Genomic DNA, 24,168 nt, shown 5'->3' with positions numbered 1-24,168 from the left:
GTTGTGTTGCCTTTAGCTCGGATACAAGATGTGATATGGGTTCTAGCACCTTGGTGTACCACCTTCAGCTTGGATACAAGACATGATACAGACGGGCATGAAGGCTCTAGTACCCTGTTGTGTTGCTTCTAGCTTGGCTACAAGTTGTGATACGGACAGACATGGAGGCTCTAGTACCCTGTTGTACCACTTGTAGCTTGGATATAAGATGTGATATGGATTGACATATAGGGGCTAGTACCCTCTTGTATAGTCTCTAGCTTGGATATCAGATGTGATATGGACGGACATGGAGGGTCTAGAACCCTTTTGTACCGCCTCCAGCTTGGATACAAGATGTGCTACGGGTGGGATTGGAGGCTCTAGTACCCTGTTGTACCACCTCTAGCTTGGCTATAAGGTATTATACAGCTGGGCATGTTGGCTTTAGTACCCTGTTGTACCGCCTTTAACAGGGATTCAAGATGTGATACAGGCTGGCATGGAGGCTATAGTATCCTTTTGTACCACCTCTAGCTTGGATACAAGATTTGATACTGGAGAGCATGGAGGCTTTAGTTCCCTCTTGTATGGTCTGTAGCTTGGATACAAGATGTGATACGAGCAGGCATGAAGGCTGTAGTATCCTGTCGTACCACCTCTAGCTTGGATACAAGATTTGGTACGGGCAGGCATGGAGGCTGTAGTATCCTGTCGTACCACCTCTAGCTTGGATACAAGATTTGATACGGGAAAGCATGGGGGCTCTAGTACCCTCTTGTATGGTCTCTAGCTTGGATACAAGATTTGGTACGGGCAGGCATGGAGGCTCTAGTACCCTGTTGTACCATTTCTAGCTTGGATACAAGATGTAATATGTACGTACAGTAGTGTCTGTGACCAGGGTCTCAGATTGCGTCCATCTATCAGGTTCTTCTTCACCGCAACAGCAGGGGCGATGGGGCGCTGCTGCCTCTTCAGCCCGCACTATAAGCAGCTGTTAGCTATATCAGTGACTGGACATTTCCATTATGTCCCTCAATGCTAACCCATAACACAGCCTGGAGGTGACATTCCACCAAGAAGCCTTCTCCACCACAAACACATCAGAGAGCGCGTTCGTTCCGATGAAAGGCGATCTATTAGACCGAGTGTTATCTGTAAACTTATTAAAACTGTTATTTTGAATGCGGAGGAAACTTTTTAAAGCATCACCCTCAAACAAGGAGGAAAATTGGCGTCTACACTGAGAGCAGATAAAGCGCGGGATGTTCACATTCATGAGACAATGGCGCCGGCTGAATACGACAAAATGAAATCTGCTCTTTCAGGTTTTCTTTTTGAAGAAAATTGCATAAATAATACATTTGGGCCTCGTAATAGCAAACAAGCTCCATGGCAGCTCTGCGGTGCGATATCAGGGTTTTGTTTAAGGAAGCTTTCACAGAATGAAGGCCATCGTTTTCATTTATATTAAAAGGCCAATAATACGCGTGCTGATTGGCTGCGGCCGCCGCCTTGAGAGCTGTTATCTGAAGCGGCTGCTGGGAAATGGAAGGCAGTAAATTGCTTTTCCACTTAATATATAACATTTAAAAATTGTATATTTCACGTTAAATTCACAGGTCTCAATTATTTAACAACTAATGTTAAATCATCAGGCCGAGCCGTCCGAGGAGCGCTGCTTATTGTAACGGCATTCACTAGTAAATGGGAAAGATACTTCAGAGACCAACGGAGAGGAGTGTGGGCCGCCATAAGGACTAGAAGTGGCCACAAAGTACAAGGGCGTAATGGCTGGCCATAAATGGCAGACCTCAGATGTCTCCTACGGCCAAAGAGAGAATGAAGAGGGACAGTCGCCAAGTATCTGAAAAATGTAGATAATAAGTAAAAGCATGATATGTCTTCACACCGAATGGTGTATGTACAACATGGCTGCATACAGTGTAACATATGGATAATATCATATGGCTTCAAAGTAATAGATAAGATAACTTCACATTGGGTAATATGAATTCCTTTTTAATGCATGGATAATATGCTTCATACAAGATAATATACAGAATATAACATGTCTTCATGCAGGGTAATATATAAATAATATACCTTCATACTGGGAAACATGGCTAATATGGCTTCATCAAAATAAATACCGTATATACTGGCGTATAAGACGACTTTTGAACCCCGAAAAATCTGCTCTGAAGTCGGGGGTCGTCTTATACGCCAATCATTGGCTGTGATTGGCTGAAGGCACGTGTGTTTTCTGGAGGCGGGGATTTCAAGCCCTGCGTCCAGAAAGCAATGCTCTGCCGGGGACCAGGAGGGAGCGACAGCCTGCAGCAGCGCCGCAGAACACCGGGGGAAGTGAGTAATGATTTCTATTTTTTGCTCCGCTGTATTCCCAGCGTATAAGGTGACAGTTGGGGGGTCGTCTTATACGCCCCGTCGCCTTATACGCCGGTATATACGGTAGATGGATATTATGTGGACAATATGACACCATTAAGTGTGATATAGGCATTATACAATGTAATATATGGCTAATATGGCATCATACGGTACAATATATAGCTAATATGGTGCTATTTTGGATTATATATGCCTAATATGGCATCATGCAGCGTAAAATATGGCTAACATGGCATCAAATTGAAACTATATGGCTAATATGTACAGTGTAATAAATGGATCACGTGGTGTCATATTTGATAATATATGGCTAATATGGTATCATACAGTGTAAAATATAGCTAATACGGAATCATATTGGATAATATATGGCTATTATCCAACATGACACCACATTAGCCATATATAACAGTGTATGACGCGTTTTTTTTCTATATGTCACAATTCTAACCATATATTACACTGTATGGTGCCATATTAGCCATATATTATGTAAGAGGACACCTAATTAGCCATATATTATTCAATATGATGCAATATTGGCCATATATGATGATGTCAGAGTAGCAATATAACATTGTGCCAGATTAGCCATATATTTTCCAATATGGTGCCATGTTATGCTGTATGATGCCATATTAGCCATATATTACCCAATCTAACACAATTTTAGCTATTTATTACACTTCACAATGCGATGTTAGCCATATACTATCCAAAATGACAGAATCTTAGTCATAAATTAGAGTGTAAGACGTGATATTCGCCATATATTATCTAAAATGGCGCCATGTATTACACTGAGTGATGCCATATTAGCCATATATTATCTAAATTGACGCCATATTAGACATATTTTTGAGGGTGCATTCACACGAGCGTAGGCGTATTTACGTTCGCACATGCGCAGCGTATAATCGCCAGAAAGAACGTTTTTCGGCGATCATGACCAGAGCTAGAAAGCGTATTATCGTTTTTTCCTACTTTGCAAACTATCTTTTCGGCCATCGAATATGCATTGGCGCGTATTTCGGTCGCGTATGTTCCGTGTTTTTTTCGGGTTGCCGTTTTTACGCGCCGTAAAATCGCCCGTGCGAACGAATACATTCGAAACCAATGCCTCAGATGGTCACGTTTATACGATTGGGCGCAAAAACGCGCCGTTTATGCGCTTGTGTGAACGCACCCTCACTCTGTGATGCCATATTAGCCATATATAATTATCAACAGAACACCATATTAGCCATATATTACACTGTATGATGCCATAAAAGCCATATATGATCCAATATGATGCAATATTAGCCATATAATACAAAGTGTAATAAATAGCTAAAATTCTGTATGGTATTATACAATGTCATGGAGTGAAAAATATGTCTAATATGGCGTCAATTTAGATAATATATGGCTAATATGGCATCACTTAGTGTGATACATGGTGCCATTTCAGATAATATATGGCAAATATTACGTCTTATACTGTAATTTATGACTAAGATTCTGTCATTTTGGATTGGTATATGGCAAACATTGCATTATGAAGTGTAATAAATAGCTAATATGGCATCATGTTGGGTAATATATTTCTAATATAGCATCATAAAGTTTAACATAGGGCATCATATTGGATAATGCATGTCTAATATGGTGTCATATTGGACAAATATGGCTAATATGGCATCATATAGTGTATTATATGGCTTTTATAGTATCATACAGTGTAATATATGGCTAATATGGTGTTATATTGATAAGATAAGGCTAATATGGTGTTATATACTGAAAGATATGTCTAATATGGCATCATATTAGATAATATATGTCTTAAATGGCACCGTATTTGATATATGACTAATATAGAGTCATACAGCATAATGTATGGATAATATGGTGTCATGTTGGATAATATATGGCCAATATGGCATCATATTGGCTAACATATTGTATCATGCAGTTTCATATATATCTTAATATGGTGTCATTGTGATTAATATCTGGACAATATGATGTCAAATAGTGTAAAATATGGCTATTATGGCTGATCAAGAAGAGTAATACATGGCTAACATGGCATCATTTTGAAAAATGTATGGCTAATATGGTATAATACGGAATAATATATGGCCAATATCATGTCACATTGCAAAATATATATCAAATGTGGCCTCATACCGTGTAATTTAGGGCTGATATGGAATTACACTTCATGCAGTGTAATATATGGCTAATATGGCATTATACAGTGTAATATAAGGCTAAAATATATGGCATAACTGTGGATAATATATGCCTAATATGGCTTCATACAATGTAATATATGGCTAATATGGTGTCATATTGGACAAAATATGGCCAAAATCAAGACAAATGGTGTAGTATATAGCTAATATAGCATCATACAGTGTAATATATAGCCAAAATGGCGTCACATTGATATATTATTAATATATGGCTAAGGGCTCTTTCACATGAGCGTAGCTATTTTCAGTTGGTTGTGTCGCGGCCACAGTGCAACCGAAAATTGCGTGAACAGGCTCACAAATTTGCCATTTGTGTGCCCGTTTAGACGGCTCGGGTCTGGCGCATATACGCCGAGTTTAGATAACCATCTGGCGGGTGAAGACAGTTTAGCTCCACTAAAATGCCTCCCCCTTTCCGGCTCTTGGCAAGGAAAAGTGGTGGCGCGGGCGGGATCTAGTGTGCTAAGCAACTAGCTCCCGCCCCCACCATTGCAAACAGCCAGCAAGGTGCGGAGAGAAGGAGGAGAGGGGGTGGAAGTTTAGCAAACACGCTGCTAAACTCCCTCCCACCTTCCTTCTCTGGAAGCTAGCATAGGCTAAAATCAGCGTTTTTGTCGTCCAGTCACATGGGTGGCTACTGCATATTAGCGAAAAAAATACGCTGCAGCACGGAAATCCTTAGAATGACTTCTAATGCTTTACTAGAGGTAGCTGTAATCTTTTCCCGGCAGTGGACGCAGCTAAACTCCCTCCATCTCCCATTTAAGAGTCTATGGGAGCTTCCAGCATATCTTAGCAAAAGGATAGACCTCTCTTTTCTGTCAGCCTATAAAATCAGTTGCCATCTGGAGCTTCAGCAAGGCCTGTGGCGGTAATATGCAATCATATTGGATAAATTTTGGCTAAGATGGCATCAAATTAAAAAATATATGGCTGATATGGTTTTATTAATTGTAATATATGGTTAGTTTGGTGTCATATTGGATAATATATGGTCAATATGGCATCATATTTCATAATATATGGCTAATATGGCATCATACAGTGTAATATATAGCTAATATGGCATAATATTGGATAACACATGGTTCATTTGGCATTCTACAGTGCAATATACAATGGCTGATATGGCATCATACCATGTAATATATGTTTAATATGACATCATATTGGATAATATACAGCCAATGTGGCATCATACAGTATAATATATGGCCAATATGGCTTCATATTAGATCATTTGTGGCCAGTTTGGCATCATACGGTTTTATATGTGGCTTATATAGCACGATATTGAAAAAAAATCTGTGTCATACACTGTTATATATAGCGAATGTAGTGTCATATTGGATAATATATGGTAAATATGGCATCATATTGAATAATATATGGCTAATATGTCATCATACTGTATAATATATGGAATCATATTGGATAATATATAGCTATTATGGCATCACACAGTGCAATATATGGCTAATAAGGCATCATACATATATAATATATGATTAATATAGTATCACAATGGATAATGTATAGCTAATACGATGTCATACAGTGTAATTTATGACTAACATGGTGTCAAAATTCAATAATATATGGATGGCTAATATGTCATCATGGAGTGTAATATGTGGCTAATATAGCACCATATTGGATAATACATGACTAATGTGACAATATATAGTGTAATATATAGCTAATATTGGATAATGTGTGGCTAATATGGCATTAGATTCAATAATTTAGGCCTAATATGGCTTTATATAGTAATATGTGGCTAATTTGGTTTCATAGCGGATAATATATGGCCAAAATGGCATCATATGGTATAATGTATGGCTAATATGGCATCATAGTAGATAAAAAGTGGCAAATTTGGCATCATACATTGTAATATATGGCTACGGCCTCTTTCCCATGAGCGTATATAGGCCCGCCGTTTTCACGGTCGACCGATACACGCCGTGATCACATGGCCGTATTCCTGCAACGTAAAAGCGCCCGGCTGACCAATATATTTTTACGTCGGGCCCAAAAGATAGTCCTGGAACTATCTTTTGGGCCGGAATACGTTGGCCGCTGCATAGACTCCTATGGAAGCCAATGACAGTGGCCGGAGAAGGGAGGTGGGAGGGAGTTTAGCAGCGTGACTGCTAGATTCCCTCTCTCCTCTCTCCGTCCTTTGTGCGCAGCCAGCAGTGGGAGGGGACAGGAAGGGGCAGTGCTTAGCTCCACCTCCACCCCACCCCCTCCGATTGCAGTCAGCTGGAGTGGAGGAGAGAAGAGGTAAGCTGGCAAAGGGGGGGGAATGGAAAGGGGCGACGTCATGGCGGCCTTGGTGTATATGCGCCGGGGCCCATTCCGTCTGAACGGGCACACAAACATTAGATTTGTGTGCCCATTCACAAGCTTTTACTGCTCAGATCATAGCGTATATTGGTCGGCCGTGATATACGCTCGTGGGAACAAAGCCTAAGGGCTCTTTCACACGAGCGCATATAGTGTACCCATGTAAAGCATTATTTTTCAATGCAGCCATTCACATGGGGGAATACACAGAGCGTAAATACGCTGACAGCATGAAAAATAGTTCAGGAACTATCAGTTGGCCAATGTACGTCTCCCGTTTATGCGCCCGTTCAGACGGCCTGGGTGCAGCATGTAAACACTGCGCCTGGGATACCGGGCTCTGCTAATCTCCTGTCCTGGCCGCCCCCTCCCTTTGCCGGTAAGGGGCGGAGAGCTGGAGGGAAGGTGAAGGGAGTTTAACAGAGCCAAGGCTAAACGCACTCCCACCTCCCTTTTCCGGCAGCTCTCATAGGCTCCCATATTCCGGACAAAAAGATAGGTCCAAAACTATGCGCACCGCATGCTCTATTTTTTCCGGCAGACTGTTTTTACGCATCCGAAAATCGCCCATCAGATGGTCGCGTATATCGGACGGCCGTGAAAACGGGGCCGATATACCTTCGTATGAATAAGCCCTAATATGGCACCATATTAGATAATATAAGGCTATTATGGTATCATACAGTGTTATATATGGCTAACATGACATCAAACAGTGTAAAACCTGGTTCACATGAGCATGATTTTAGCGCAGAATAGGTGCGCGAAAAGATTGCGTCTAATAGAACCAATGGTTTTCTATAGGAACATTCAGATGAAGGAACCTTAGACGCACCAAAAACTCACACCTTCCAAAGATAAGACTTGCGTGGCTACGATGAACGCCTCTAAGGCCGGATTCACATGGCCGTAAGCATGTTTACGTGCGCCCGCCGGCGCTGTAAAAATGCGTGAACAGGCGCACAAATTTAATGTTTGTGCGCCCGTTCAGACAGCACAGGCGCCGGCGCATGTATTCCGAGGCAGCAATGCCTTTGCCTCCCTTCCCCTCGCCGGCTCACCTCCTCTCTCCTTCCTTCTGGCTGTTTGCAATGGGACTGGGTGGATCTAAGCAACCGCCCCTTGTCCACAGCCAGCAATGGAAGGGGGCGGAGCTTAGCTCCACCTCACCCCCTCCCACTGCAAACAGCTGGAGGGGAGGAGAGAGGAGGAGAGAAGAGGGAGGTTGACGCTGCTAAACTCCTTCCTTTCTCCAGCCGCTGTCATTGGCTCCCAGAGGAGCCTATGCAGCGGCCGACGTATTCTGTCAGTAAAGATAGTTTCAGGGCTATCTTTTCAGCCCAGTGTGAAAGTGCCCGGCGCTATATTGGCCCAGCCGGGTGCTTTTACACCGCAGGAATACGGCCATGTGATCTGATGCATTGGAATCCAATGCATCAGATCATAGCGTATATCGGCCAGCCGTGAAAATGGTGGCTGATATACGCTTGTGTGAAAGAGCCCGTGAAAGATCCATGCTGCGAGAAAACATGGGACCTGACCTATCTTTGGTGCGTGATACGCTGGAGTTTCCATAGACTCCTATCGGAGCAGGACAAAATGGGAGGGGAAGGGAGTTTAGCTGTGAACAACACTCGGGAAAGAAGACAGGTGTCTGCAGTTTAGACATTAGAAGTCATTAGGAGGATTTCTACCAACTGAGTGAATTCCGAACAGCAGCGCATTTTTCCTGCAACACGCAGCTCTCGATCGTGTGAATGGGCAATTTCACCACTAATTAAGCTCAGGACTTGATAGCTGGAAATCGCACGTTCACACTATTTTTTTGTTCAATTAGTTGCGATTTTTTTAACACGCCTATTATGTGCTAAAATCCCGCTCATGTGAACAAGGCCTAAATTATATAGCTAATATGGTGTCATATTGGATAACATGGCTAATATGATGTCATTTTGAATAATATATGGTTAATATGTTGTCGTTTTGGATAATATATGGCTGATATGGCATTATACAGTGTAATTTATGGGTAATATGACATTATATTGGATAATACATGGCTAATATGGTGTTATATTGGATAATATATGGCAGCATATAGTGTAGTATATGGCGGCATATTAAATAATGCATGGCTAATATTACTCCATATTGACTAATATATTGCTAATATGGCTTCATACAATGTAATATTTGGCCACAATTTTGTCATATTGGATAGTGTTTTTCGTATATGGTGTCATACAGTGTAATACATGGCTAATATGGTTTCATATTAGATAAAATATGGTCAAGATGACATTATACATTGTAATATATGGCTATTATAGCATAATTTTGGATAATACATGGCTAATATGGTGTCATATTGGATAATGTATAGAAAATATTGTGTCATACAATGTAATATATACCTAATATTGCATCATGCAGTGTATTATATGGTTAAAATTTCATCATCTTTGATATTGTAAGATGCCGCTGACTAATACAGCTTCTGACCCATGCATATGGCATCATGTTAGATAATATATGGCTAATATAGCATCATACAGTGTGTTATATGGCTATTTAGATGTTATATTGTATTATATATGGATAATATGGCACCATATTTGATCATTTCTGGTAAAAATGGAATCATACAATGTAATTTATGACTAATATGGTGTCATGCTAGATAATATGTTGCCAAAATAGCATTATATGGTATAATATATGGTTATTATGGCATCATACAGTAGAATATATGCCTCGTATGACATCGTGCAGTATAATATATGGCTCATATGGCGTCATACAGTGTAATGTATAATGATAACAATAATCTTAATATAGCGCCAACATATTCTGCAGCGCTTACAAAACAGGGGAGAACAGATACAAAAAAAAAAGATACAAAAACCACGGTTACATGTAGTAATCGATTGATGGAAACAGTTGGGGTAAGGGTCCTGCTCCACCGAGCTTACATACTACAAATAATGGGGTGATACAGAAGGTAAAGGGGCTGGAGATGTGAACAGTATGGCGAGGTGGAGAGTGAGGGATGCTATACACATAGACAATGATCAGACTGAGGGTGCGTTCACACGAGCGCGAAAAACGTTCTCTCCGGCGAATATACGTTGCGCTCGTGCGAACGTAAATACGCCTACGCTCGTGTGAACGCACCCTTAAGCTGTGTGGTGACTGAATCGGTGTGACTGCAGGGGGCGGTTGATAGCGGCTAACAGGGATTGCAGTCAGTAGGTCAGGGAGCATGCTATCAGGTGGAGTACAGAGCGGTTTGGTTTAGGGGATATGGTATGCCTCCCTCAATAGGTGCGTTTTTAGGGCATGCCTGAAGTTGTGTGTGTCGAGGATTGTCCGGATAGTTCTGGTAGTGCGTTCCAGAGGACTGGTGCTGCTCTGAAGAAGTCTTGGAGGCGGGAGAGAGAGGTTTGAATTAAAGGGGCGCTTAATCTGATTTCATCATCGGAGCGGAGGGTGTGGGTTGGGTGGTGGATTGAGATGAGGGAGGCAGTGTAGGGTAGCGCGGTGCTGTGGGGAGCGTTATGGATGAAGGTAGTGAGTTTGCATTGAATTCTGTATTTGACGGGCAGCCAGTGCAGTGACCGGCACAGGGCAGAGGCGTCCGAGTAGCGGCTGGACAGGAAGATGAGCCTGGCTGCTACATTCAGGATGGATTGGAGGGGGTAAAATCTGGCGCTGGGGAGGCCGATCAGCAGCGAGTTGCAATAATCGAGCCAAGTGGATGAGGGCAACAGTGAGTGTTTTTAACGTGTCCACGGTGAGAAAGGGTGGCTTCTTACGATGTTCTTGAGGTGCAGCTGACATGTTCGGGCCAGAGATTGGATGTAGGGGATAAAGGAGAGATCAAAGTGGAATATAACCCCAAGACAGCAGGCGTGCTGGAAGTTACGGTGGTGCCACATACTGAGATGGAGATGTCAGGATGAGGTTGGTTAGTGGAGGGCGGAAATCCCGGTAGGCCAGTTTTTGAGAGTTTCAGTTTTAGGTAGAGAGAGGACATAGTGTTAGAGACAGCAGACAGACAGTCAGTGGCGTTCTGGAGGAATGTTGCTGTGATGTCACAGGAGGAGGTGTATAACTGGGTGTCATCAGCATAGAGATGGTACTGAAAGCCAAATCTCCTGATATGTCGTAATATTGGATAATATATGGCTAATATGTCATCATACAGTTTCCTGTGACTGTTACTTTATTGATCATTGTGGATATCTTTCAGGAAGACCGTTAGTCACCTCGATGAGACGCCGTGGGGCAGCAGTGTCTTCCCCGCATGGCGCCCATTGATGTCACCCGTGGTATTTAATAAGTGTTTAATTTTTTTTTGGAACTCTCAATAGTTTTATGATTTCTTAAGGCGAATTCTCGACAGTAAAAATTTCCAAGACCTCTTCTCCCTTTCTTAATTGCTAGGTGATTTGGGGTCAGGAATCAGGTGAGGGGCACTTTACCTTTAAACGTGTTTACACGCAGAGGCTTCCTCACATCCTGACCTAATGCTGCTTACAGCTACTGTTTGTTACAGTGTGTCAGTGTGGTCAATCCTTTGTAAGCAGCTGTAGAACATGACACTGCTGGATACAATGACTCCCATTGTTTATAGATTCTTATACTCTGCGTTGTCCCGAGTGACTCCTGCGTCTCCTTCGTGGTGCCTCCTGGCAGTCCGTAACTCCCTCGGCACAGTGAATACTAAAGATCACGGAGGAGAAGTCTTCACATGGAGACGAGACTTCAAGTAAATGAAAATTTTTCCAATTGTGTCAGAAGAAAATCGACTTAAGAAGCGTCAGGAGCGGCAATGACTTAAACATGTGATTTCTCTATTTATTACAGAGCATCGCCGTGTTTAGCGTGACGCCGCCGCCGCGCCTCCAAGACTGTATTCCAAAATGCTCTTTGGCACCAAAAATAAGCAAAGACATTGGAAAAATATTAAAATCTCTCCAGGAGTGACAGGGAAAAATGGAGTCAGACAGATTCCTGCACCGCCGTCCTGCGCCATTCTTCTCCAGTTATTGAGTGTATAAATTTCAATCCGCCAGTACAAGCTGGAGGAAGAGCAGATTACCATATCATTCACGGGTGCCGCGCCGCTACCCACAAGATGAATTTTAATCCAAGATTTAATCGTGGCGTTCCTACATTGTAGCCAATGTTCTCCTCTTCCGTCCATCACTTACACTCATGTCTGCAGCCGCTTATCCGATTACATGGGCCAGCGATGAGGTCAGCGTGGACGTCGCCATAACTAAGCCCCCCCCCATCAGGTACAGTTTGTGTCCTGAACTGCTACAGGATAATTTCCTGAGACTAGAAGGAAATTAAATTAGAAGCAAAATCTCTGAGGCTGCGTTCACAGGTTACTGATTTGCTGCAGATTTTGTCCAGGTGCACCCTATCATGAGGTGACCTGAGCCTACTGCCTCAGGCGGCAGTCTGCAGGGCCTCGGAGGAGTGATGGGTTGAAACCAGGCTGGTATTAATGGCCAGTAAGAAAAAAATTGCCAACTGCGAGACGGCAAGGCAGCAACACAAAAAACATTGCACTAAATCTATCAGATATTGATAGTGGTCCCAGTAGTAATAGTCTCACCCATAGTGGCCCTAGTAGGAATAGTATCCCCCATACTGGCCCCAGTAGTAATAGTATTTCCCATAGTAGCCACAGTAGTAATAGTCTTGCCCAAAGTGGCCCTAGTAACAATTATATCACCCATAGTGGCCCCAGTAGTAATAGTCTTGCCCATAGTTTCCCTAGTATTAATAGTATCCCCCATAGTGGCCTCAGTTGTAATAGTGGTCCCCATAGTGGCCTTAGTAATAATAGTGGCCCCAGTAGTAATAGTGGCCCCCATAGTGGCCATAGTTGTAGCGATGATCCCCCATTAGTGGCCTCAGTAGTAATAGTGGCTCCAGTAGTAATAGTGGCACTCATAGTGGCCCTAGTAGTAGCAGTGACCCCCCATTAGTTGCCTTTAGTAGTGATGGTGTTCCCCATAGTGGCCACAGTAGCAAACGTGCCCCCATAGTTGCCTCAGTAGTAATTGTGACCTCCACAGTGGCCTCAGTAGTAACAGTGTGCCCTATAGTGGCCTCAGTAGTAACAGTGTGCCCTATAGTGGCCCCAATAGTAACAGTGTGCCCCATAGTGGCCTCAGTAGTATTAGTGACCGCCGTACTGGAACTCCAGCTGGCCGTGAACCCCATTAGCATAGGATTCACTCTGTCCAAAGCTTCTGCTGCACTGTAGTCAGTCTGTGACCCCTGATGTCTGCACTGCATGCAGGATGGCAAACTCCAGGGGGAAAATCACAGACTGATTACAGCGTGCAGAAGTTTTGGACAGAGTGAATGCAATGCTCGTGGGGTTGATGCCAATACAGGGATCACTATTACTGCCACTATGAGGGCCACTTACTATTTGGGCCAATGCTGGGGTCACTATTACTACTGTGATCACTGTGGGGGGCGCTGTTCCTACTGGGGTCACTATTACTCTTTCACTTCAGACAAGTCTCAATCTTTTACGTATGTGCTGGGTGTCTTGTGTGCTGGGAGTTTTAGCGCATGTAAGATGGGTGGGTTTTTTGTTGGGGGGGTGCCATTTTACTCTTTGCCTCAGGCAGCATGATGGTTTGGGTCGATTTTGTTGCATTTTGTATTCAATTGAAAGGGTAAAATCTGCTGCAGATCTGCCCCAAAATGTGCGACAAAATCCACAGCAAATCAGCGACGTGTGAACATACCCACGATATTCACACAATAAAGCCGAGCATTCCAAAGTGGCCTTATATATGATCCGTATATCTGTACTGTCTTCTGCCGATACAAAGTAACAAATCATCTGCACCAGCCACCTGGCCTCGTGTCGTCTCGGTTGTCCTTAAGACTATATCATGTGGCTCCATCCGACACTGATGACATCTGCTGCACTACAGTCTGCTCTGCATGAGCCCCCCCCCCCCCCCCTTCCTGCTCCTTGTGCTCCCCTATTGATCACCTAGATGTAGGGAATGGACGCAGAGCCCACGGACGGACGCTGCGCAGGCGCCTGACCTTCTCCATAAACGCTTCTTAATTGCTGGAAGGGAAGGATTTATAATCGTCTCATTTCCCGATTCGGAACGCACAACGCAACGGCAGATTTAATTGAATTCTTGAGTTTGTGTGTTTAGTATCGACACCTCGCGCGCTCCCCATTATGGCGCTTAACTGAACGAGCAGAACAGCAAGGTCAGGCGTAATGGTCACACGGGGCGTAATAAAGCAATTACTGCACAAGTGAGTGCGGATCTATTACGACTTTCAGCGCTCACATCTCTCCAGAGTCATTAGAGACGCTTCTCCCCAACAACAAGCGCTATACAGAAGAGCGTGCAGCCGAGCGTGAGCGCCGCGCACAGAACACAAGGAATCTCGTCCCCAAGAGCTCACAATCCGTCATATCAAGGCTCTGGATGAGACAGAACCCATAAGGGCTCCTGTCTAGAGATGAGCGAGTATACTCGCTAAAGGCAATTGCTCGAGCGAGCACTGCCTTTATCGAGTACCTGTCCGCTCGAGACTGAAGGTTCGGGTGCCGGAGCGGTGAGTAGCAGCTGTCAGCAGGGGGGAGCCAGGGGGGGGAGAGAGAGAGAGAGATCTCCCCTCCGTTCCTCCCCCCGCTCTCCCCCGCAGCTCCCTGCCCGCCGCCGGCACCCGAACCTTCAGTCTCGAGCGGGCAGGTACTCGCGAAAGGCAATGCTCGCTCGAGCAATTGCCTTTAGCGAGTATACTGGCTCATCTCTACTCCTGTCCATGGGTGTAAGCGGAAAACACTGCGGGTCTCCCCTAGCGTTTTACCGATTTGTAAACATCAGCTCTGCCAGCAAAGACCGCGTCTGTCCTCGAGTGGCGTATCACACGGGCATGCGTGGTGTGACTCTTTTTTTTAAATTCCTCCCTCTATTTCAGAGTGGGATTGTATATGAATCGCCACCCATACGCAATCTATTGCTTAAGGACAGCGTTTCATATGCAGCCTATACCAAAAAAAAAAAGCATGCTGCAATTTATTTCTTGTGCGTATCGATATGCAGTGTCCACACGCTCATGGGCATGGATCAATGAAAGTCCATTGACCTTCATTGACTCCATTCACTGCATAACACGCTTCCATGCAACACACACGTAATACGCGGTGAAAACACAGTCGTGGGCATGAGCCCTAAAACATGATTCACTATTAGTGATGAGCGAGCATACTCGCTAAGGGCAATTGCTCGAGCGAGCACTGCCCTTAGCGAGTACCTTCCCGCTCGAGAGAAAAGGTTCGGCTGCCGATGCGGGTGACAGGTGAGTTGCGGCAGTGAGCAGGGGGATCGGGGGGGAGAGAGGCAGAGAGAGATCTCCCCTCTGTTCCTCCCCGCTCTCTCCCGCAGCTCCCTGCCCCCCGCTGGCAGCTGAACCTTTTCACTATTCACTATCCACAACAGTCATACACATATATATACAATCATACATTATATACACACACGTTAAATCATGCACATACAATCATATACACAACCATACATCCACTTAGACCCAATCACAGTCATACATAGCCATGCACATACAATTATACATATACATACACAACCATACAAAGATTCATACATACACACAATCCGAATAATACAAAATCATCTATATATAACAATATATGGTCATACACAATCGTACATAAACATTCACATGAGGTCTCGTATATGTATATATACAGAACCATATATACACAATCATACATAAGCAATCATATACATATATAATCTTACATACACCTGCAGTCATACATTTTATATATATATATATATATATACATACATACACACACACACGCACTTATACACAATCATAGATAGTCCTGCACATACATAGAATCATACATACACAATGATACATAAGTATTCATACATACATAGACAGTAATCCTACATATACATGATTATACACATACATACATAATCATGGAAAAGCATCATGTACACATAATAACTTTGTTCATGCGACTCCTCGCCTAATATTCTATTTGTCCGTGTAGTTGGCGACTTTCGGACACTTTGCGGATCCGCCATCACCACGCTGTTCAGTTAGATCATTTGCATGTTGGTGTAGCTTTGATAGTATTATGCCAGCACAGTCTTTGGCGGTCGGGTCTACTTTTGCCGCTGACCACTCTAAGCATTCTAGATGCTTCTAATGAATTAGCTCGCACCATGTGGCCGAAGAATGAGAGTCTCTGATTCGTAACTTTGCCCTCCAATGAAAACTTTTTTATTTGTGATCTTGGTGGTCCAAGGAATTCGAAGGAGTTTCCTACAGCGCCAAGGTTCAGAGGCATCAATCTTTTTCTGGTCCATTTTCTTCCAACTTTGGCAGTCGTAAGTTGTGATTTGGCAGATGACTGCGCTGACTGCCCAGTATTTTGTTGCAATGTACTTGTTTTTGTCTAAAATTACATAAAAATGAGAAATTGTTCTATATGACAGATGGACAAAAAGGAGGCACCTGGGAGGAGCAGATACTTCCTTGCATCAGTGAGGATTCTGCACTTCAAACAGATATTTCATGCTCCATATCTAAAGACTGCTAACCATGGAAGGTAACTGGTCAGTCCTTCCTGTGCTGAGCACCATGGTCATACAGTAGAGGTGCCCCTGTCTGGGCTGAGGGTCCTCACTTTCGACATAATCACATCCTGTAATCTATTACTGGGGCCGGGACCCGGATCTTGAGATGACGTATCCCCCTATGATACTATGACGTCATATAACAACGAGACAACGACCGAAGAGTGGCAGATGTTCTCATGGTTTTCCTGTTCACCTACGACCTTCCCAGTTCCCATGTTGTCACGTCTGAGATTGGACACAACACTGTTGTCAGCATACTGCCGCCCCCAAGCCCGGCAAATGCTGCAATCACTAACAAATGAGTACCAGGACTGAGGCAATAAAGTAATAACCCTCCTTAATGACTGCTAATATGAGGGACTTACAAGTGGAGTGAAGCTCCAAGAGTGTCAGCTCATGTGAACAGAAGGTCGATTGTAAAGTGTAGGCTGGGATGCTGGGGGGCACACTATGGTCACATGCTACCTATTACACTCCAGCCGCCTGAATATAGATAGAATATTGTGACCCCTCCAGTGAATAGAGCAGTGAGGACCCCCGTACCTCCGGGCTCTGGAGAGCTGAAGGGGTCCTTACTGCAGATACTGACATGACTGCAATAGAATTGTATGAGGATTCTAGCACTCCAAGGCTGTACGCCTCCAGCCTGACCTCTTCCCAAAGTGCACTCAGATTTCTGTATTCTGTAAAACCCGCCGCACAGGTGAGACAGCACCCCTAAAACCTGCATTTGAAGGGGGCTGGGGGCTCTTCCAGACCCCTCTGTCTCCCCCGACATGCCCCTCTGTGCTCTGCACAGGGTCAGTATTATGGTACTACACAGCTCTGTACATGGGGCTGCACAGGGTCATTATTATGGTGCTACACAGCGCTGTACATGGGGCTGCACAGGGTCAATATTATGGTACTACACGGTGCTGTACATGGGACTCCACATGGTCATTATTTTGGTACTATACAGTGCTGTACATGGGGATGCCTATAGTCAGTCTTATAGTACTACACAGCGCTGCACAGGGTCATTATTATGGTACTACACAGCGCTGTACATGGGGCTGCCTATAGTCAGTCTTATGGTACTACACAGCGCTGTATATGGAGCTGTACAGGGTCATTATTCTGGTACTACACAGCACTGTACATGGGACTGCATATGGTCAGTATTATGGCACTATACAGCGTTCTACATGCGGCTGCACAGTGTCAGTTTTGTAATACTACACAGCGCTGTACATGGGGCAGCACAGGGTCAGTATTCTGGTGTTAAACAGAGTTGTACATGGCGCTGCACAGGGTCAGTATTCTGGTACTACACAGCGCTGTACATGGGACTGCACAGGGTCATTATTATGGTACTACACAGCGCTGTATATGGGTCTGTAAATGGTCAGTATTATGGTACTACACAGCGCTGTACATGGGACTGCACATGGTCAGTATTTTGGTACTGTCCAGCGTTGTACATGGGGCTGCACAGGGTTAGTATTATGGTGCTATACAGCGCTGTACATGGGGCTGCACATGGTCATTATTATGGTACTACACGGTGTTGCACATGAGGTTGCACAAGGTCAGTTTTCTGGTACTACACAGCGCTGTACATAGAGCTGCACAGTCAGTTTTCTAGTATTACACGGTGCTGTACATGGGGCTGCACAGGGTCAATATTATGGTACTCCACGGTGCTGTACGTGGAAATGCACAGGGTCAGTTTTCTGGTATTACACGGTACTGTACATGGAGTTGCATAGGGTCAGTTTTCGAGTACTACACAGCGCTGTACATGGGGATGCACAGGGTCAGTTTTCTAGTACTACACGGTGCTCTACATGGAGCTGCACAGGGTCCATTTTCTGGTACATCGCGGTACTGTACATGGAGCTGCACAGGCTCTGTTTTCTAGTACTACACAGCGCTGTACATGATGCTGCACAGGGAGCTGGAGCATCCGGAATCGTCCACTCTCCAGCCGCCCCATTACTTCCAGTACGTGTCATTCCCAATCCGGGATTTCTCCATTGCAAGTAGAAGCTTCTCCCCTTTTAAGTGTAAAAGCCTGGAATTAGCATTTCCCCCAGTGCTGCGCTCCCTAATTAGAGGCAGGATAAGAGGCCGCTGATTGGCATTATAAAAGCGCCAGTTTGGCTTCATCTGTCCCAGGTGAGGAGCAGCCGGGGAGGGGGCCGCACCGTTACCGCTCCTTCATTGTTCCTTAAAGTTTTCATGTGAGGGATGAATGCAGATAAGAAGCCATTAGCCGCAGCCTCCTCTCATCAGCGGTGCCAGCTCTCATCAGCGCCGCCTTTCATCTCCCAACTTCACGGCTTTTTACCTTTTGTTTCTGAGGGTTCAGAAGGAGAGAAGCTGCAAATCCTCCGCCGGAGAGTGGACGAGCTGCAGCAGCGTCTCCACAAAGGTTACCGCCTGTCAATACACTTTGATATCCTGGAATGTTAGAAGGGCGAGTGTGAGGATGGGAGGTTGGGGATCTAATTACTCCTCCATAATTGGGGGCTGGGGAATAAGCTGCAGTCCTCTCAACTCACCGCAGATCAATTATGTTAAGAGAACATCTGTAAGTAGCGCTTAATGAGGTCCATTAGAGAACATGTACAGCTCCTGCAGCAGCAGCACTTGGCAGCTCCTTCAACAAGCTGAAGGAAGCCGCTAACTGGGGAGCTGCTGAGGTGTGAGGACTGCTGCCACCTGAGAGGGTCCAGCCCTGGCACCACCTCCCCTCCCCCCTCCACCGAAGCAACAAGCTCTGGAGTTCTCTGGAATCGTTGGAGTTCCGCTCCTCAGGACTTGTAAGTCTGTGGATTCCATACTTTATGACCTGGACCCTCCGCCAAGGACTCTGCACAGAGGGAAGACCCGCCAGAGCCGTCCCTGCACCGACTGCACCTGAGGTGAGTGATTTCCCGGATTCCTGCCTATCCCTGCGTGCCTGATCTTCCGACTCCTGCCTAAACTAACCCTGAATGCCGGGTCTCCCCGACTCCTGCCTAAACTAACCCTGAATGCCGGGTCTCCCCGACTCCTGCCTCAACTAACCCTGCGTGCCGGGTCAACCCGGACTCCTGCCTCAACTAACCCTGCGTGCCGGGTCAACCCGGACTCCTGCCTCAACTAACCCTGCGTGCCGGGTCAACCCGGACTCCTGCCTCAACTAACCCTGCGTGCCGGGTCAACCCGGACTCCTGCCTCAACTAACCCTGCGTGCCGGGTCAACCCGGACTCCTGCCTCAACTAACCCTGCGTGCCGGGTCAACCCGGACTCCTGCCTCAACTAACCCTGCGTGCCGGGTCAACCCGGACTCCTGCCTCAACTAACCCTGCGTGCCGGGTCAACCCGGACTCCTGCCTCAACTAACCTTGAGTGCCGGACTCCTGCCTAACCCTGAGTGCCGGGTCTGCCGGACTCCTGCCTAACCCTGAGTGCCGGGTCTGCCGGACTCCTGCCTAACCCTGAGTGCCGGGTCTGCCGGACTCCTGCCTAACCCTGAGTGCCGGGTCTGCCGGACTCCTGCCTAACCCTGAGTGCCGGGTCTGCCGGACTCCTGCCTAACCCTGAGTGCCGGGTCTGCCGGACTCCTGCATAGGGGCAGTAAATGCTAGAACTCCCGACTTCTTACTTCCAGCAGTCAGGATTTGTTGGTAGTTAAGTTTCAGGTTTTCTCATTGTCTGGATGCCCTCCATTTCATCGTTATGTGATCGGGGGTCCAGGGGGATCATTGGCCGTATTATTGCTGAAGATTCCTGTTGTGTAGCTATGGGTGTCATCAGTCACCGGTGGAAGCTATCACCTGACTAATTAGCAATACATTGAGGGAGGTAGAACGGACCCGGATGTAGCTTTACAGGGTGCAGGTGGACCTAGTTAATTAGCTGCATATTTAGTGGGGCATATAGATGGATCCGGCTCTTCATCTTCTTGCTGGATATTGAAGGATTAGGTCTGTAGCTACCCATCCAGCACACAGGGGGTTAATGCACTCCAGATCCTCTGCTTGCCACGATATAGGCAGTATACAGAGGGTTAAATCTACTTGGAAAATGGACATTTCGTCTAATCTGGCCCAGCATATTGGGGGTTACCCACAATCAGTGTTCCCCTTTGCCTTGTACTCTAGGGGTTACCTGAGGTTGGTGCCCGCTGATCCAACACATTGGTGGTTACCCGCAATTAGTACCCCCTTGGTCTTGCACTCTGGGGTTAGCCGCAGTTAGTACCCCCCTTAGGCTTGTACTCTGGGGGTTACCTGCGATTGATGCCCCCTGGTCCAGCACATTGCGGGTTACCCGCAGTTAGTACCCCCTTGACCTCGTACTCTGGGGGTTGCCCGCGGTTGATGCCCCCTGGCCCAGCACACAGAGCGTAATATTAGTGCCTTTGAAGCTGGTGCTGACATCGGGCTCTCGCCACGATCTGGGGCTCATTACCAGCCCTGATGTCACCGCAGGCAGAGGAATAATCCCATCATTTAATTAGCTGAATGATTTAAACAAAGATTTGCATAGATTCTCTAATCAGTACGGAGAATTACAGGGGGGGAGCAGATCACACGCTGGGGGAGGGGAGCTGCTCCGGGAACATAATTAATTTAATTGTCCTCATTAGCTCTTCCATTTGTTGTGATTTTATATCTCTTTCCCCCACGTGTGTGTATGTGTGTGCAGTCAGCAAGCAGGGTGGGGGCTCAGGACGGTTCCGGGGTGGGGGACCTGCACCCGTGCACAGTGAAGTGGCTGCATTGCACTCAGTTGGGATGACGGCTGCAGGTGGGGGACATCAGGATGGCGTAGGGCTATAGTATGCGCGGCTTTGGGGGCTGATGATTTCTCATCTGCTGTTAGAGATGAGTGATGCTTTCTCTTCTCACCTGATTATCCAAATGTAGATGACCATTCGCCTCTCTTCTTTTTTGGGGGTTCAGTTAGTCTGTAGATCCGGTTGAAGATTGGTCAAGAGTAGGTCTGATCCTTTATACAAACCTTACTGGTTAAAAAAAGACCTTTATAAAATTTGTGACCAATCGCTAGAGATTGTTCGATCCTGCCAACTGCATGAATTCTTCTTGGCACACAGGTTGGTTGCTGACCATCACCAATAATCAGCCCTAATGCTAGAAATTGGCTATTTCTGCTGCTCTGGACCTTTTGAGAAGCCCATCTCATGTTGCCACTTTAGTACCACAACTATGAAGTGAAGGCATCTGACTGGGCTCACTGATGGTCTAGTTCAGTGTTCCCCAACTCCAGTCCTCGGGGACCGCCAACAGGTCATGTTTTCAGGATTTCCTCAGTGTTGCACGGGTGATGTAACTATCATCAGTGCCTTAGACATTGCCACAGGTGATCTTACCATAGGATATCCTAAAAACATGACCTGTTGGTGGTCCCTGAGGACTGGAGATGGGGATCTCTGGTCTAGTTGGTCCAGGGTCTTGTGTTCTTAGTGTAGGATTATTGTGAAGCGTTGGTCTGGTTGTTGGCCCAAGATTTGGGTCCAGCACTGACCTTGTAAAAGGTCCAATCTTCCACCTTGAGATTAGAGTGGAGGACCTTAGGGAAAAGTCTGAAGAAGTTTATGGTCTTGAGGTCTTTAGTAGTGGTCAGAGGTTTGGCCTTCAGATATAGATTAATGCAGTAGGACCTTAATACCGTACAACGTCTTGTTTCATTGTGAATCATGGGGTTGGAGTGAAGCAGATTCGGGGGGGGGGGGCAGTGGTTCTGCAAAAAGGCTTTTGGGGTGTCCATTGACTGCACCCTCACTTCTGCTTGTTTAAGATGAGAACCTGATTCTGGCATTAGTCTTGGAGAGGGGTTGATGATGTCGGTATCTCCTCGATGGGAGGGGGCAGAGATGGGGGTGGCAGCACCTTGGGGTGTTTTAGACCTCCGATGCAACATGAGGTCTTCTCCTGCTAAACACTGAGGAGGGAGCAGATGATAGATGTCTCCTGCCCTCCAGCTGCTAGGTGAGTGTGAAGGATACCTGTAGCAGAGCTTGGCCCTGCTTGAGATCCTGCACAGTTGGGTCAATTGTCCTTTGGATGTCCTACAAGAGTTGGGTCATTTCATTGTCTGGTTCCTGTTTGAGTCAGTGTCCCTTGCAGCAGTAGTTGGTGATCTTGTCCTCCTCTCCCAGAGAACTGCATTGTATTGAGGTGTAAACTGCTTGTTTTCAGGATTTTAGGGGTTTGCTGTGTATAGTTGGAGGTCATTGCCCCATTTATGAATTGCTCTGTGTGAGGTCCGGTCTGTGGTGCTGTCCCTTCTCAGTTTTGAACTGGTTGTGGCTGTAATGTATTGGGCTGTGATACTGTAGGATTGGGAGACAGTACCCCATTGGTAAGTCCATGAGATGAGCTGCCCTGGTTCTTGACCTTCTGTGCAGGGATCTGTTCTCCACCTTAGTGCTGATCTGACTGTAGCAGCAGGTGGGTTGGAATAAATTGGGGTGCAGGATGATGGTGCATTATCTAGTGTGGAGGACTACTGTCCTAGGTGCTGGGTCCTGAATTTCAGCTTCTTCTATGCAGAGAGCTGTCCACTTCTTCAGTGCTGATCTGACTGTAGCTGCAAGTGGTCTGCATTATATTGGGGTGCTGGATGATGATGCTTTGGGGCTTCTGTCCTTGGTCTTGGTTATTAGCTTTGTCCTTCTGTACAGGGAGCTGTACCCTACCTCAGTGTTGATCTGCTTGGTGCCCCCCGTGTTACAGTATTGGGGTGCAGTTTACAGGCTGTGGCCTGGGTCATTGTCCAGTATCAGGGGTCGATCTCCGTAGTGCTGGGTCCTAGCTTCCTCCTCCCCTGCTGCTCCTCCTCCTCCTCCTCCTGCTATGCTGGGAGCTGTCCCCTCCCCCAGTGCTGATCTGGCTGCTGCTGGTGACACATTTGTTGGGATTAGAGGATTATTTCTCCTCCGGACGGAGTTGGGGACATGCGGCTTTGTCGCGCTTGGGGCTCCGTGTGACATTTTGTCCGGAGAACAAAAGGTTCGTCCAGCTGCTCCCAGAGACCCTCATCGGCTGCTCCATGAGGGGCTTCTCCCACCCACCCATGCACAGAGGGGAAAAAAGTTTTGGTACGTAAGTGATGCTAGATCTATGCAGTGTGGATAATTGTGTGCAGCGTGTTGTATATGTGCAATGTGTTTGCAGTGTGTATGGTCTATGTGCACAGTGTATATAGTTTATGTATTGTGTATAATTTGTGTGCAGCATGTTGTATATGTATTGTGTATAATGTGTGTCATGTTGGGGGGAGCAGTACCTGCAGTGGGAATGGTGTATGTGCAGTGCTATGACATGTCCCTATAAATAGTGTGTGACACTTGCAGGTTTAGTCTCTGTATTATTCATACAGCACTGTACAGAACTCTCTGTGCCCCCCAGTATCATGCCTTTGTTTTGGGCTGTTGTGCTCTTGTTTAGTGGTGTCTGGTGGCAGCAGGTTGGGTACAGTCAGGCCCTTCTTT

At 45.8% G+C, this 24,168-nt stretch overlaps 1 protein-coding gene across 2 annotated transcripts in view; it reads left to right on the top strand.

Annotated features, from left to right (window-relative positions):
- Nucleotides 1–24,168, top strand: part of LMO3 (LIM domain only 3) — a 64,417-nt gene that overhangs the window by 16,112 nt on the left and 24,137 nt on the right. The window contains exon 1 of one of the 2 annotated variants that reach the window (XM_066589739.1): nt 23,584–23,775. The exons of the other annotated variant lie outside the window; for it this stretch is intronic. Coding sequence (XP_066445836.1) covers nt 23,727–23,775 — 49 coding nt within the window. The 5' untranslated portion in view covers nt 23,584–23,726. Of the gene's footprint in view, nt 1–23,583; nt 23,776–24,168 lie in introns of those variants that run through there. 2 annotated transcript variants of the gene reach the window in all.

Source organism: Eleutherodactylus coqui, chromosome 2, assembly GCF_035609145.1.
Source record: "Eleutherodactylus coqui strain aEleCoq1 chromosome 2, aEleCoq1.hap1, whole genome shotgun sequence".
NCBI classification, from domain to species: domain Eukaryota; kingdom Metazoa; phylum Chordata; class Amphibia; order Anura; family Eleutherodactylidae; genus Eleutherodactylus; species Eleutherodactylus coqui.
Note: the sequence above shows the minus strand (reverse complement) of the source record. Positions and strands in the feature narration are given on the sequence as shown.